Genomic DNA, 18,374 nt, shown 5'->3' on the forward strand with positions numbered 1-18,374 from the left:
GTTCTTTTTAGTTAAATAAACCGTTTCGCAACGGTTTTTTTTAGTTAAATAAACCGTTTCGCAACGGTTTTTATTAAAATAATTTAAAAAACCGTTGCGAAACGGTTCTTTTTAGTTAAATAAACCGTTTCGCAACGGTTTATATTAAAATTGTTAAAAAAACCGTTGCGAAATGGTTATTTTTAGTTAAATAAACCGTTTCGCAACGGTTTATATTAAAATAATTTAAAAACCATTGCGAAATAGTTATTTTAAGTTAAATAAACCGTTTCGCAACGGTTATTTTAAATTAAATAAACCGTTTCGCAACGGTTTATATTAAACTCATTAAAAGAAACCGTTGCGAAACGGTTCTTTTTAGTTAAATAAACCGTTTCGCAACGGTTTATATTAAAATTGTTAAAAAAACCGTTGCGAAACGGTTATTTTTAGTTAAATAAACCATTTCGCAACGGTTATTTTTAGTTAAATAAACCGTTTCGCAATGGTTTATATTAAAATAATTTAAAAACCGTTGCGAAATGGTTATTTTAAGTTAAATAAACCATTTCACAACGGTTTATATTAAAATAATTTAAAAAACCGTTGCGAAACGGTTCTTTTTAGTAAATAAACCATTTCACAACGGTTTTCATTAAAATTATTTAAAAATCGTTGTGAAACGGTTATTTTAAGTTAAATAAACCGTTTCGCAACGGTTTATATTAAAATTGTTAAAAAAACCGTTGCGAAATGGTTCTTTTTTGTTAAATAAACCGTTTCGCAACGGTTTTTATTAAAATTATTTAAAAACCATTGCGAAACAGTTATTTTAAGTTAAATAAACCATTTCGCAACGGTTTATATTAAACTCATTAAAAGAAACCGTTGCGAAATGGTTCTTTTTAGTTAAATAAACCGTTTCGCAACAGTTTATATTAAACGCATTAAAAGAAACCATTGCGAAACGGTTCTTTTTAGTTAAATAAACTGTTTCGCAACGGTTTATATTAAAATCATTGAAAAACTGTTGCGAAACGGTTCTTTTTAGTTAAATAAACCGTTTCGCAACGGTTTTTATTAAACCAATTTAAAAAACCATTGCGAAATGGTTATTTTTAGTTAAATAAACCGTTTCGCAACGGTTTATACTAAAATAATTTAAAAAACCGTTGCGAAACGGTTCTTTTTAGTTAAATAAACCGTTTCGCAATGGTTTATATTAAATTCGTTAAAAAACTGTTTCGCAACGGTTTTTTTTCAAATAAAAAATGTTTCGCAACAGTTTTTTTTCAAATAAAAAATGTTTCGCAACGGTTTTTTTTCAAATAAAAAACGTTTCGCAACGTTTTTTATTAAATAAATCTTTAAAAAAACGTTGCGAAATGTTTTTTTAATTTCTGATTCGGATCGGATTCGGATCGGATCGGTTTTATCCGAATTGGATTCAGACCGAATCGAATCAAGCTTATTTTGGATTCGGATCGGATCGGATCCAATTATTTTTGATCCGAATTCAGATCGGATCGGATCCAACTTTTTTTGATCCGAATTCGGATAAGATCGGATTCATCTCAAATCCGATCTGATTCGATCCGTTCGGAACACTAACTGCGTCACCCGTCACTTTTTTACACTATTTCGGCATTTAGAAAGGCAACCAAATAGGCGTGAATTCTTAATAAAGAATTAGTATCCAAACTAACATAGAAGGCTGACATCCTCATTATAGAACTAGGTATTCAAAGAAGACTAGAAAGCCAGAACCAACAATATAGATTTTATTATGTAAACGGATTAGGAACAAGAAGAAAGCAGTCACTATTAGATCATGACATCACCATTAAAATAAAGCACTACCAGTTACCATTAGACTATGAAGTTATCACTATATTATACAGGAAACAGTTGAAACAATGTTATAAACGTAAAGGAGCTACCCATAAGTAGGTTATAAAGTTCCTACCAGATTATGAATAATAGGTTATGAAGTTACCACTAGATTATGAAATTAGATTATGAAGTTACCATTATATTATGAAGTTACTGGTAGACTATGAAGTTACCTATAGATTATGGAAGTACGGTAGACTATTGAAGTTACCTATAGACATGAAGTTGCATTTACATAACTAGACACGGTAAAAACTTCATAATATAATTATATCATGAAGTTACCAGCGACTCGCGCAATTATATAGATTCAGTAATACATGTCTTAATTGACAACTTTTAGTAATTCTTATTAATATAAATAGACAAATAAGAAATAGAAAATCAATGTAATACATGTAATACATTAAATTAAATTGAGTATTTTGGTATCTATTTCACGTAAAAATCACGTGAGTACATTTATAGAAAATTACACTATATAATTGAATTAAAAAAATTATTACATGTGTAGAATATGAAGGGTGTGCATTTAGCATTAAGTCCCAAGTTGGAACCAGGCAAAAGGATGCATTTGTAGAGGGTGTGCATTTATAGAGGGTGCATTTATACAGAGTTGACTGTATTATACTAACAAAACAATATTCAGGTATAGATATTTTTTCAGTCAGTTAATATTTTACACCCTTTTTTTTCATGATTATTCAGAAGAAGTGATGCTAATTCTGAAGTAATTTTTATTGATTTGCAAGAGGATTAGCAGAATGATAAAATGTGGCATTTTCTTTTTTATATTTCAGATGGAATTTCCTACATGAATAGAAATTCACTCAATATTCGTTTTGTTGAGATTACTTTGGAAGAAGATTCGAAAGATGAAAAGGAATTATGTAAAAATGTAAAGCAAATGATGGAAATTATTGTTGGGTTATTGAGAGAAAAAAGGGTAGATATTGAAAATGAGCTTAAGAATAAAAAGGTTAGGGACTTAGGGTCCAAGAATACCTTAGAAAAAATAATTATAGCGTTATTCTGTAATCATATATTAACATAGAAAATTCATCATATATCACAGGCAAAGTCTCAAACTTTGTATTTATTTTTATCTCTGTATTAATAAAGCAAGTTTTTACATTTGCTACACAACATTAAATAATTCCTGTCTTATATAAAAATATTATTATCAGATATGCAACCTGAAATTGATTCATTATAACAAGAAAAAGTTAAGTTTTGGTTAAGAATATCAAGCTTGAAACTGAGTATGCTAAGCTTAAGGCTAAAAATGTTAAGTATATTAAGCTTAAAACTAAGATTGCTAAGTTTGAGGCAGAAGAATATGCTGAAAATGAGGCAAATATAGCAAAACTTAAAAATGGTTTGCAATATATATTCAATCCTTTTTGAGCGCATTGAGGTTGCAATTCATAAGCTTAAGACTAGGAATGCAAAAATAAAAAGAAATTAGAATTTAAGAAAAATCAAAAATTTCAGTTAAGATGTATCCAAATAGCTAAGAAAATTCTTAATGAGCAGCCAATAATCAAATATCATCCTTCTTTCTTGAATGGATTAGAGCTTGATGTAATCTTTTAAAAATATCGAATCGCATTGAAGGTGCAAAAGGCTTAGTATTGGCTTTATAGCACTAGCTGGTATCGTGATCAGTTAAAAAGATGCATATGTCAAGATAATGGAATTTTTTTTCTTGAAGTATGGTATGATTAAAAACATGATGTTATTATTTCTGAAAGATTAAGGAATTCATTGATCAAACATCTAAAAGATTTGATCTCTTGTAATCAATAACTTATAATACATGTAATTTTATATTTAAATTGTTACAAAATTAGAACAGATTAGTATTCATGGACCTTTAGCTCAAATCAGTCTCTTATTTTTTCCATACCTTATCTCTTAATGAGGCATTAGAAACGTATTCTGAGAACTAACTGTAGAAATATAAATAATTATTGTCTAATAATTATCTAACGCGATATATAGTATGAGTATTCAAACCAAGTGAAAAAAGGACTACCTGAAGTGCTATTTTGTGTTTAGGCAAAAATTTTTTGTACAGTATTCAAACTGATTAAATATAAATAGAAATCATAAAATATGTCAAATTGCCTTTATCTTATTAAACCTTTTACCAGTACCTTTATACAACGAAAAATTATTTGGAAGATCAATCAAACTTTCTAAATGCATGGTTATATTTTCATATACAAGTTTCAAGAGCAATTTTTACTTTATACATAATGCCAATTCTACTGTAAACTGTATAAATGATCTTCACATGATCATATAAACTGCGCAAGGGTGCTAAATAATAATATTATTAGTGTTCCTCATGAGTCATGAGTCAAGTTAAGTCAAGTTTTAAATCAATTTTTTATATAATAAAATTTGTCTTACACTAATTTTTATAATACTTTAACCTATACATGTTGCCGAAATATTTCGGCTATTTCGCCCACATGACAAACTCTTCAAAGCAAAATCATCTGATTTCATAGATCTGGCTGAAATTAGGCTTCAAATAGGTTAATCCGGGTCTGAAGAACCTATGAAAGAACTTTTGAGGAATTTCGACCAACTTACATAATTTCGGCAGGGCTCTGGAATTTCGGACAACCTATATTTAATATATGGCCAAAACTTTAAAGTCCGATTCGAAATTATTACAGATTATGCCGAAATTTTCTGAAGTCTGCTAAAAGTTGCTGCAGATCTGGCCCAAATTATCTGAGGTTTAAAAAAATTTATTGATATATCTACAAGTAGCTATATTTTGGAGCCGAAATGCGGCCGAAATTGAAAAAAAGTTTCGGCAACATGTATACTTTAACCATATGGGCCGATCCTTGGAATCTAATTTTTTTACACAAAAATAATTTTATTAAAGCAAATATAAATTATCATTTATATAAGAATAATAAATTTATACCAGATAATGCAAAAAAAACTAATTAATTATATAATTTTTAATTTTTTTTTAATATAAGATATCATTAAAATTTAAAAGATCAAATATAACTCTCATGACAAAATCATTGATAATTCTTCGTAGAAATAAGCTATACAAATAAATTTACATTCATTTGAAAGAGAAAATCGAGATCTATCTAATGAATCTAAAATCAAGTGAATTGAATCACTAGCTGTTCAGTAATCACGTTCAGTATATTATTGAATTTTATCTAAATTTGATCATTAATTACTTCACATATAGTGATTCAATTTGAATGATCTTTGCTCCCTAAGGTGATGCCAACTTTTATCTTTAAAATAAATTTAAAATAATTCGTTTAATATATGTAGATGTTTAGGAATCATCAATTATATTATTAATATAAAATTTTATAAATTTGATAAAATCTGATATAAAAAAATTTATTAAATACCTGTAGATGCAAGCTACACGAATGAAATTATATTCATTTGAAAGAGAAAATTGAGGTTTATCTAATAAGCCTAAAATGGAATGAATTGAATCACTGGATTGTGAATAATTACGTCTAATATATTTATTTTTAATTTTTAAATTTGATTTGACTTTGATCGTTAATTACGCCTCATCCAGTGATCCAATTTTCCTGATCTTTGATTCTTACGATAGAGCAAATTCTCAGCTTTCAAATGAATGTAAAATGATGACGTTAGCATATCTCCAGGAATAATAATGCACGATTTTGTCACCTGCATAAAGTCCGATCTGAAAATTTTATTTCTTACCAAAAAATGCTTTCATAAGAGAATCCCAAATTCTTTTACTTTATTTAAAAGATTTTATTTGCCATTTAAGGATTTTAGTAGAATAAATCTAATAAAATAATTTTAAAAGATAAAAAACAAATATATAATTAGTTATTTTGAAAAAAAAGAATATCTTATTATTCATTTTACAACTATTTTACATCATAATTATTTTTTATTTGCATGTATTTTTTACAAAGAAAAAACAATAAATTAATGCTAAAAATTATGAAAAAATATGTCTTATCTATGTATATAAAATATTAAGTTTTTTCTTTTACTTACCACTTAAAAATAACTGCTATATTTGCTTATAAACTTTTTTGTCATATTTAATAAAAGTGAATAGAAAAATGATGGAAAAGTGATGGGAGTGATGGGGAAAAAGAAGTGGTTATTACCGTTATTTTTGAATATTGATTAAAAAAATTTTTTTTATTTTTTAATAAATCTGAGTTACGTAAATATGTAACACATATTTAATTTAGATTTGTGTAATGTTAATCTTACTAAAATATTAAATTTTTATAAAATCTTAATTTAGACTAATTCCAAAAATCGGCACATATGCTATATTATTTATATTATACAAGTCTATATAAATCATTTTGAATCACATATGCAAGATACAGATATCATAACATTATTCAGATAATCTGATTAATTTCAACTATAAATATGTTTGTTTTTATTTATTCTCATATTAGGTATTGATCTAATAGTCTATCTACGAAAAATATGAGTTGTAGTGAATCAGAAGTTCTCAAGCTAGATATTCTTGAGATTTGCCATAAACTTCCTTCAACAGCAGATCTTATTGAGTTTTTAAAAGAAAAGGAAAAAAAGCTTCCTGCAGTAGTTAACATTTTTGCTATTTCTTCTAATTTATCTGAATCAGAAAAAAAGGATAAAGAGGATTTGGAGCTATTAAACTTATTTATTAATTTGCTTAGCTCTGTTCAAATTTACAATGGAAGGTCTGATTCTGAATGGCCAAATATTAGCAAACCTAAAGAAGTTGTAGACTACATGAAACTGAAGTGCCAAACTTTTTTTGATCTAATTACAAAAAGAAAACTTTTGGCAATGATTTTACCTGAAGAATCTCATGCAAATAATCATTTTGAAGATACTTCTACTATCGTTGATATTCATATAAGCATTCTGGAAAAATTATTTAAAAGCCTTCAATTTCCATCCAGTACCATAAGCGAATTGGATACAATTCTCTCACTTCTTGTAAATCAGTTAAACTCACTTAATCTTAATTGGCAAGAAACAAAACAAAATCTTACCTTCTATTCTAATACCTTTTATTTTGACTCTAATGGAGCCAAATTGCGTGCACTACACTTAATTATTGATAATGAATCATGGAGTATTTTTATTGAAAAAACTTCAACTAAACAGGAGAAGTTCATTATGGATTATTTTAGTTTTGTATTTACTTTCAATAAAACTGCAATGAATAAGAATAGAGATTTTATAAATGAGACGATTGACAAAATTACAGGAGATGCTAGAAAAGAAATAGAAGATATTCTTAAACCTGAATATGTAAATCCTACTACAGATATTCTTGTAGAGAAGGATAAATAATTATAAATTTTTATTATCATGTATTTCACAAATTTATTATATATTAGCTATTAGTAGTAATATTTTATTTTATAAATAATAAAATTGAATTATAATAAAAAATAATTAGTTACTTTTATCTTAAAATTAAGTCATGCCAGAATTTTTCAAATTTGTATATTGTAAAGGCTCAAGTTTGTAATAGGTCATATTACCACTTTGAGCTACAAATAATATCCTTTATAAAATAATGTAAATTTAACATCTGACCTGAATTAGTAACATAAGAAATATATTATACATGCCACTCAAATTATTTTGGACTGCCGTAATTATAAGTAAAATCCCAAATTCAATTATGGCATCCCAAATTATTTTGGCACTTTACATAGTAAATTATATATAAACTGAATGAATTATGGCATCCCAAATTATAATTATGGCATCCCAAAATAATTTGGGCAGCATGTATAAAATATATATAACAATGCTAAATAATATTTGGTTAATACTAATTCATTCCACTTATTAACAATATTTTTCTTAAATAGAACATTCATTCTTTATATCACTCTCTTTATAAATATAAGAAATTCCTTCTTTCCATTATTTTTCTATTATTTTTTCTATAAAATATAATAAAAATAAAGAAAATAAAAGAAATCCTTAATTAAAATAATTAAGAAAGCACTTTTTCATAAAAAAAAAGGCAAAAAGAATTGAAAATAAAATATATTGAATCAAATATACTTGTTCCTCACTAAAGTAAAAACTTTGCTTATTTATAATAAATCTTTTATAATAAAAATAAAAATATCAAAAATAGGTATAAACATTAACATATGAAAATTATTCTAATAAATAAATAAATAAAATATATAAAGATAGTTTTATATCATTACAGATGTATTCATCTCTTATTCTTTATAGTTTTATATCATCATGAATATAAATCACTTTAAAATATCCCAAAAATTTATATATCAAAATTAAATATAAATTATATACCATATATAGCGGGCCACAGTAGGACCTGGAAAACTATATATAAAGGTTACCGCCAAAAAATCAAAAAAAAATAGGAGTGCAAACCATAATATGATTGGTTATTTTGCTGTTTACTCACATGCTTCTATTCCAAATATAGTAATAGGGCCAAGAAAGGAAAGATTTCACAAAAAAATTCTTATTGTTGCAAACCAACACATGACTTTTACTAATTAATTTGGCGGTGACCTTTTTGAAAATTAATTATAGCCTCGAATTATGTTTGGTAGTAATCCCTATTAGAAGTTTTCCAGGTCCTGCCACAATACCCTGGGTATCTTGCAAAAATTGGGAGTTTAAGGGGCTTGCGCAGTACTTATGGGCTTAAACAAAAAATTCCATTATTTGTGAATATCTCACGATCTACCAGTCCAATTTGAACGATCTTTTTTTTTATTTTGAAGAGCTCAATGAGAGTTATCAAACAAAAAAAAAGATGGCTCAAATCTGATCACTGGATCACGAGATAATTGTAAAATATCCCCTTGGGTATTATACAATTCTATGAAATTTTTCAAAAGGGTACTATGCATAGAGTACTATGGTCGCGATATATGGTAATACTATACCATTTAATTAATAATTTCACTAGGTAGTTCTGGCATTACAGTACTTAACTTTTTTTGCATTTTCTTTTTAGTTTTTATTTAATTGCAAGAAAAAGTTTATATATCAGTCAGTGGAAATGTCCCCAAAAATTAGAAGGAGATTTTTTGTACTATGATATCTCAATATAAATTATTGGGACAGTATGGCTATATGGCATATAGTATATATGTAAACTTAAGGTTGGACAAAGTTGGTACAAATGGCTAAAATCGACAATTTTCAGATCTTAATTCTGGCCGAAATTTTCTTAATTCCGGTCGAATTCGTAATGCCAGCCCAAATTACATTAAAATCGAAATTTTCAGGTCAAAGGTAACACCATATTTATGCAATGTAACATTTTTTCCAACAATAGTAAACATGTTCATTCAAGGTTTGAAAAATATTTTTAAACCTTTTAAAAATCAAAAACTTCACTTTATTCAGTTGCATCTGGCCAAAGAAAGTAGTCAATTATATGGTTATTTTAATACAACAAACTAATAAAAATTAAGAAAATTTATTTAACTTTATTCTTTTGCTTATTTTTTTTAAAATATTCAATAAATATCTTTTATTTTGACACTACTTTAGATACTTTTTATATATATAAAAAAATATTTTACTTATTCATATTATACTATTTGTATTTATGACTTAACAAAGTAAATAGACCTAATAGTCAATAAGAATTTTTCTATGAATAAATAATTTTTGTTTTATTTTCTTGTTAAACAAACTAAAATTAAAAATTTTAAAGTTTTTTTTAATGTTATAATAATTTACATGATTACTATAATATTAAGAATTAAGCATTAAATGTCTAATTTATCGCCGTTTTCAAATTACTGTGATCGGTAATTTTTTAATTTAATAAAAAAAATTGATTTCCAGAATTTCAAAAAAAAATTGATCACGTTATACATATAAAATTGTGTAAATTTGATTTACGTAGTGTTAAGTCATTATTGTATCACATTCGTTGTATTTTTTTGCTATTCGCTTCGTGTTTTTACAAGTAACTTAGAGACCGATTTTAACTGATTTCTAACGGCTCCAACCCTTCTATCCGATTTCAAAATATTTACAGACAAAAACCATAATAAATATATTTTTTTTTTGCTAAAAGACCTCAAACATGCCTCAAGAATTTGGCGAAGATTTATGCTGGCGTATTATTTATCTTCACATTGATAGATTTTCTACTGCAGATATTGCTAATACATTATACATGAATAAGGATTTTGTAAATAAGATAATAAGGAGATATAACCGTTGGGCATGTGTTAAAAATCCTTTCAAAGGTATTCCTGGTCGTAGAAAACTATTTAGTAGAGCAGATATGGCTGTACTTAGAAATCTTGTAGCAGAAAAAGCAGACTGGTATTTGGACGAATTAGTATATGAAATGGAGTGTCTAACTGGAAAAAGAGCATCTATTGCAGCTCTTTGGCGTTCACTTCAATACATGGGAATTACTCGAAAAAAAGTAAGTAATTTATTTATATTATGAATTTTTGAAATAAATATTTATTTTTTATTCAATACAGCCATTATAATGCAGCACTGAAAGAAATGATATTATACATGCACATTATTTAGGTGTTATTGGTGAACATTACACCCCAAACCAGTTAATTTTCCTTGATGAAAGTGCTAAAGATGAGAGGAGTTTATCAAGATTATATGGATATTCTCCTCGCAATATACACGCACATAAAAAAGTTGTGTTTGTACGAGGAAAAAGATATACAATTTTACCTGCTCTTACATTAGAAGGATTTGTTGCTGTTGATATATTTGAAGGAGCATGTGATAGAAAAAGATTTGTTGATTTTGTTCTTGATCAAGTGGTAAATAATAATTATACAAGTTTATTTATTTATTTATTTATTTTATATTCTAATTGATAAATTTATCTTTAGGTACTAATAATGAACCCATATCCAGATAATAATAGTGTAATTATTATGGATAAGGCAAAAATACACCATGACGATGAATTAATAGCACTATTAAGAGGATTAGGATGCCATGTTGTTTTTCTTCCACTATATTCACCCGATTTCAATCCTATCGAAACTGCATTTTCAACTATCAAATCATGGATCAGGCGTAATCGTGATTTTATGGAAGCTTATAATGATCCTATACATGCATTATTAGTTGCATGTAGTCAAATAACATCTCAAATGGCACAAGCATTTTTTGAAGCATCAATTTATATTTGATAATCAATTTAGAATAAAAAAAAATAGAAATATAAACAATTTAGAATAATAAAATAAAAAACTGGAACAAGAATTTATATTTGAAATATTATCTTTATTATATTATATGATAATCAAAATACATTAGGTCAATATTGTTGCGCTGCTTGTTTAATATTTTTTTGCCATCCAATTTTCACCACGCCTAACTTTTGCAATTGCTCATCTGTTAAATCTTTTATAGCATTAACTGTAATTTCTTCTTCAAGAAATGCATCTTCAAATTTAGCATATATATTATTACAATTATATTTCAGGTCTAAGTTATTAAGAAACTTACCAATTGATGGTAATTTGCTTGATGAAGGTAATTCCAAATGAGTATTTGTCGGATTTTAATAAACTTGACTTGGTAATTGAATAAAAATAGGAGTAGGCGTATTGGATGTTTGACTATTTTGCATTTGCGTTGCAGAATTATTTTTATTGATAAATACACTTGATTTCATATCAAATACTGGATAAGATGGAGGAATATCATAGGTTGTTCATTTGTTTATCTAAACAAAATTAATAATTAGTAGGTATCATTTTTCATTTGAATTTATAAAAAAGCATACTTTACATACAATTTCACGAGCCCAAAGTTGTAATCTAGAAGGATTAAGCTGCAAACAACGAAAATCCAAAATATATTGAATAAAACATGGAGTAGAATGTAAATCACATTTATACATTTCAACCAAATCAGCAATGACTTCGGATCTTCTTTTCTTCTCTTTTAATAAATCATCTTCTCTTAGTGAACGAGATTTCTTTTTCTTTTTGGTTTGTATTTCAATTTCTTCAGATGATGATCTAATATTATCATCAGAATGCTAAAAAATTATAAATGTTAAATATTTTTGCCTATTATCTCGCATTATACATAAAATACTTTACCTTTTTATGTTTCCTATTTTTTTTTCTGTCACGTTATTCTTCACAATTACTACCACTATCACTGACATTTTTTTTCCAGTTAATGTTACCTTTTGATATTCACTAATAAATTCCTGAAAATCCAATTTATCTTCAAGTGTATTTGATGGTCCACGTGCATTTACAGCTTTATACGAAATAGTATAACTGTATTTTGATTTTGTTTCTTTTTCTAGAATTTTTTTAGTTGCTAAATTTATTTTTTCTGTAAAATTTTTATAACTAGCAGGCCGAATAGTTAGAGTTTTTGCTGTAGGGATTTTTATATTATTATTTTTTACAACTAATTGTATTTTTATTTCCTCAATAATATCAACTTCTTCATATTTTTTATTGTCATTATCACTTTCTTCATCATAATCTCCATTATCATTGTCTTCTTCATAGTTTTCATCATTAACATCACTATCTTTGTCATAATAATCATCATCTTTATTATTAAAATCTTTATCATCGTTTCCTTCATCTTCTATTTCATTATCATTGTCTTTTTCATTTTCTTTCTTATTATTATAACTTCCCACTTTTCTTTTACTATTTTCTGTTGGCAAATCATCTATTGAAATGATTTCTTCATTGTTTATCTGAGCTTTCCTATTGCTTTTTTTGTTACTTTTTAGTTGAGATTTTTTATCACTAGTTTTTAATCGTTAAAGTTTACTATTACAAGCACTGCAAGTAGTATAGGAAAAGTTTTTTTCAAAATTATTATTGTAACCAAATTTAGTATTTATATCTAGTAAAAAATTATTGAGTTTTGGAAAAATTTGGTTTGTAGGATAAGCACGTTGATATATTTGTCATCAGCTAGTCGGTTTTTAACTTCGATATTTTATCTTTCTGACACTTGCACAGATTTTCTTGTGAAAGTTTGAAACAACGCAAACACTTTTGACATATATAACAAATACTGGGAAGGTAATTGCAAGTTAAATTTTCCGCCATTTAAATAACTCTAAATGCGAAAAATTACTTCAACTTCTTTTCGCGTAAGTATTATATAATCTATTTACTAATTACTATATTAAGTAAATGACCAGTTTTATAGAAAATTGACCAATAATTATTTAGAAAATTTTACAAGGAATATTTGCATGTGTTTTGGCTTATTTTTAGGTTATTTTCGGTTATTTTCGGTATTTTCAGTATTTTTTAATTATAAATGATCGACATCACCTGATCACAGTAATTCGAAAACGGTGATAAATAAACAAATAAAAACATAATATTTAACTATTTTTGTGATTAAACCTCATTTATACCGCCAAAATAGATCTAATAATATTATTAAATAAAAAAAAAATTTTTTTTTATTAGCACTATAATTAAAAAATTCAACAAAATTTATAAATAACAAAAAATCTAGCTTAATAATCACCATTCTAAGCTTAACAAAAGTTGTTCATTTCACCAAATTATACTTAAAATAAAATAATTGCTGGTTAAGAAAGCTTTTGTTAAGAGTTTTATTGAAATCAAGAAAAATTTTTTTTATTATAAAAATTGGTTTTTTGCGATCTACACAAAATCTCCCTAAATAACTGCCCTTTTTAACTTAATAAATCTTTTTCTTCTCGTAAAATTACATATATTTGCGTTATTTAAATTGTATTTTATACCCACCTTTAAGTTGCATTTTGAGGAAAACTTTATTTTTGAGACGAACTTTCTTGTAATATGTAAAGAAAAAAAAAAATATTATTAAAGAGGAAATGATGACGAATATTTATAGTACACATGATGAACTATTAATTTACTTAATTTGTATAAGTATTGTATTAAAAATTTCTTTTTTTAGCTACGTGGTGATATATTCAATTATGGTTACACAAAATTATTTTAATTAATGATCGGCAAGAGAAATGACATTTCCACTGACTGATATGTAAAAATCTGTTTTAAGTATTTATTAATATATTTTTTTTATAATATATGTATTATATATATATATTTTTATAAAATAAAAAAAATATAAAGTATTTATTTGTAAAATGTAACTTTTTTAATATTATCATTTATTATTATTTATTAAAAAAAAAATGGCAAAAATACTTTTTATTTCATATTTTAATTTATTTTTTTATTAGTAACTATTACTTTACAATAATTTGTAAATTTAAATATATTAAAAAATTTAATAATAATAAAACTAATTAAATGAAAGTATTTTTCATTGAGTATGTAAAAAAAATTTAAAGCAATACTAATAAAAATCATAGTAAACTATTTTTATTATAAGTGCAGGATTACAATAGCTATCACTATTACTATCTAGTATTTTGCATAAATCAATTTATGATATGGTGATTTTGATTGCTTCTGAAGGGTAAAAACATATTTTGTAAATAACTTTTGATCTAGCAATTTGATTTTAATGATGATTAAAACTCAAGACCTATTGATTAAAAAAAAGATCATTAAAATCGGATTACTAAATTCTAAAATAATTATTTTTGAAGATCAAATTAAATTCAAATCAAATTAAATTAAATTAAATTTCAAAGAAAAATTTGGTTTATGCAGAATACTACCATTATCAAGAAGCTGTAATCTTCTGTAATATATAAGTACATAATTTTTTTATACTGTTTTTTTTTATTTTAATTCACAAAATGAATTGAGTTACAGTAAAAATCACTGAACCCTACATACTAAGACTAGAAGTAATTTACTAAACTAATAATCAAAATATAACTACTTTTTACAGAAATAGAATGTTACTATCTTGATTGAAAAAATAGAAAGAAGATGAAATACTTTCTGAACATAATTTTTTTATACTATTTGTTATATATTAATTATCTCTGTGTTTTTTCTGCAATTATGTATTGGAAAATATTGAATTAACTATTTTAGAAATAGGGGTGATCTTAAAAATTCTTTTTTAACTAATATAAATAAATAAATTAATGAATTTTTTGAAATTATTAATAATTTAATATATATAAATTTATATATATGTTATATATATATTATTAATTATTATATCTAAATTATATAAAATAAAATTAATTACAAAAAAATAAAAAATGGAATACATTTTTTTTTACTTTATTTTTTTTTTTACTTCGGTTTATTTTTTTTTTTAACTCTTTACTGCTCTTATTATTGGATTTTTAATATTTACCAGATAATTTATAGATATGATTTCTATTTTTAATTCAAATTATTTATGTATTAGTGACAGCTATTCTTTATAAAGAAAACACTGAGTCTGAAAATCTTAGTAATATTTATACTAAAATTAAAAAATAAAAAATAAGATTTTTTTAAGAAAAAAAAATAAGGAATAAAGTAGTAATTTACTCTTAATATTAAAGTGGAATGATACAAACTTTTTAGCAAAAAATATATAAAGGATCAATTATTAGATGATATATATATGACTTCGCTATCCTGATAAATTAATCCTTTTTTGAAAATAAAAGAACTCAATTATCGATCTATAAGATACATCAAGAATAGAAGTTCATTAACTAATTGAAAATATAATTAGAGGATTAATAAGAATGGCATCTTTAAAGAAACTAATATTCCTTAAATTGCAAAAGTTTTTGTGATTTACGTTAAAATGAAAATAAATTAGAGTGAATAATCTTACATATTTTTAGTTTGAAGAAAACTATTCTATTTTATGTATAACATCAATTATACTTATAATTACAATGTAAATCTTTATTATTTTAATAAAATAAATATTTCTTGATATTTTTTTTATAAAACCCTTGAATTGTATTCTTTTTAATTTCCTCTTTAGACTACACCAGTGAAAAAATAATTAAACCTTTTAATATTTATGCATTGTAAACAGTCGAATATCAAGCACGAGAAGATGATAAAATTCAATCACCAAATGTAATTGCCAAATATTAGGAACGAACAAATTAATTATGAATTGGCGTAGATAGATAAATAATTAGCCAAAAAGGATAAACATTTAAGAAGAGCAATGATCTACATGATGTAATATTTATCGGATGATTAACAAAGAACCAATAGAATAATTAGAGTTGATCAATTGCGGCTTAGTAATCTTTAACAATAAGAACAATTAGAAAGAATAATTATAAGCCACAAAAGGTAAATCATATAAAATGGAGGGATAACGGACTAAAGGAACACGCATAACGAAAGTACATACATTCATTCTCATGATTTATTATTTCTTGTGAACATTTGTCTTTCTTTCTTGAAAAATCTCTATTTAATATTTCTTTAATTTCACAAATTTCTAAAGATTCATCTTTATTTTCATACTTATGATACGCACAAAATACATCACAAAATTTACAATATATCTTAAATTTTACTTCCATTTTAATAATATAAAAATAATATAAAAGATAATATAAAAGATAATATAGAAGATAATATAACACGTATTAAAAAGATGGAACATAAAAGATGGAATATAAGAGATGGAATATAACATATTAAAAATAGAAATATATTGAAAGATGGTGTATTAAAAGATAGCGTATTTAAAATATAGTTAGCATATTAGAAAGATAGTTCAAAGATAATATGTAAAAAGAACATAAAAGATAGTATATAGATAGAATAGAAAGTAGCATAAAATTTGTATAAATAGAGAGCGGAATTCAAAGTAATTCCATAGTTCTCATCCACAGAACTCAATAAAAATATAAGTTTCATTTAATTATTTGTTAGTAAAGTTTAACATTAATTAAAGGTAAAAAGTGGATATAATTTGGGGAAAATTTAGAGAAGTTAACTTTTATTTTATATCGCTTAATGTTTTATATTACTAACGCTATTTATGTTGTGAACCAATAATGTTGTTCACAGGTCAAAAAACGATCTATCTCACACATATCGGGTACCTATATATCGGTGACTAATTAGGTACATGTATCGGGAGTTATTTTACATATTAACGAAAACATATCGGGTACGATTTGTCACATAATGCGCAAATTTCAAATATGGTTAAAAAAATGTAAATTACCAAGTGTCCGATATCCAAACTATTAGTCACTGATCCGTTATCTAATATATATCGGTCACCGATATTTGTACGATCTTTAAAAAAATTTGTGTGTTTATTTAATATTATCGTAGTATAGAAAACAGCTACTGATTTCTGTCTATTTGGTATTGGCTTTGTACGCTTTGTACTTTGTAAAAATGTAATACAGTGTACGAAAAAAGATAATTGCTATGGAGTGCTTGATCCAAGTATCATTTATCTTCACAACTTCATACGGAGTTTTTCCAAATCATGAATACTTATAAATAGATGATGTTTATTTACTTTTTTAGGAAATATTGAATGATAAGATTATTATATAAGCCAACTCTCGGTGATCATAGTAATACAAGAGTGCGGCCAGAGAATACCTAAACTTCAAACCCGTTATCAAAAGCATATACAAATTATTCAAATTACCGCGATTTTCTGAAATCCACTTATTGTAATTAAATTTCTCATGGCAAAAAAATAAATACGTTCCCCTTTTTTTCTTTGTAAACTATTACACTGAATTTGCAAAATGGCGTATAAGGTGTATTGTACTATTACCATATTAGGAATCTTTCCATATAGCCAGGATACCTGAAAAAAAATAAATTTTAAGGAGATATTTTTTTTACCCAAATCGTAATAAAATTGTAATACAAACTAATTCCATATAAATGACAGATTTTATTTCTCTAACATCTTTAGTTCGATCGTTACTGATAAGGGTGATTATTGGTATCTTTGATTCTAGCGATCACTTCTGATGGAAGTTTGATAACCGGAGGCGATCGATTCAGTCATATTGAATTTGGATCCTATCTTTCAATTTAATTAATCTTTAAAGAGATACGTAAGCCAAAATGCCTGCGCTGATCCCTGTCCTTTTGGAGTTTATAGGGTGACGATGAAGATCGGCTATTCGCCCAAGTATACTCTTTATTGATTAATTTCTTTGAGAGACGTTTTCGTCGATGTGCTTTGTACGATAACAATGTTGCCTCTATAATTCCGGGCTGGATTAGAGGAAAAAGTCCTGATTGCACCTCACCCATTTTGTCGTCGGGCGCAGTCTGAAACTTCCGTTTGTAAACTTTTATTTCCATACCAACTGCATGGGTTTAGGGTGTATTTTATTCCCTAACCCTTAGACCTACTTGTTAGGTTAGGTAGGTTGCATTGCACTCTGTAGCCTACCTTTTTAATGAGTTTTATGGCCACGTTTGCTCATTTAAAAATGAATTAAACAGGTTGCCATATCATTAAACACATCGCAGCCATTTGGTGATGAAGCTATAATTGTCTAATAAGGGTTCGCCCTGTCTGGCAATTTATGGTGGATTCAAATGGATCAAATTACA

General features: G+C 25.7%; 3 protein-coding genes across 3 annotated transcripts; 2 read left to right on the forward strand and 1 right to left on the reverse strand.

Annotated features, from left to right (window-relative positions):
• Window positions 1–6,369: 6,369 nt before the first annotated feature.
• OCT59_024835 (uncharacterized protein) lies at window positions 6,370–7,230 on the forward strand (the record flags this gene model as incomplete). Its single annotated transcript, XM_025332364.2, has 1 exon — window positions 6,370–7,230. One exon carries the CDS (start codon window positions 6,370–6,372, stop codon window positions 7,228–7,230), a length of 861 nt encoding a protein of 286 aa, XP_025172893.1.
• A 2,752-nt stretch (window positions 7,231–9,982) lies between these two features.
• OCT59_024836 (uncharacterized protein) lies at window positions 9,983–10,809 on the forward strand (the record flags this gene model as incomplete). Its single annotated transcript, XM_066134327.1, has 3 exons — window positions 9,983–10,337; window positions 10,447–10,697; window positions 10,795–10,809. The coding sequence occupies 3 exons, from the start codon at window positions 9,983–9,985 to the stop codon at window positions 10,807–10,809; spliced, it is 621 nt and encodes a 206-aa protein (XP_065991701.1).
• A 394-nt stretch (window positions 10,810–11,203) lies between these two features.
• OCT59_024837 (uncharacterized protein) lies at window positions 11,204–12,933 on the reverse strand (the record flags this gene model as incomplete). Its single annotated transcript, XM_066134336.1, has 4 exons — window positions 11,204–11,373; window positions 11,680–11,932; window positions 12,086–12,629; window positions 12,881–12,933. The coding sequence occupies 4 exons, from the start codon at window positions 12,931–12,933 to the stop codon at window positions 11,204–11,206; spliced, it is 1,020 nt and encodes a 339-aa protein (XP_065991702.1).
• Window positions 12,934–18,374: the final 5,441 nt, after the last annotated feature.

The sequence above is a fragment of the Rhizophagus irregularis genome, chromosome 5 (genome assembly GCF_026210795.1).
Source record: "Rhizophagus irregularis chromosome 5, complete sequence".
In the NCBI taxonomy this organism is placed as follows: Eukaryota; Fungi; Glomeromycota; class Glomeromycetes; order Glomerales; family Glomeraceae; genus Rhizophagus; species Rhizophagus irregularis.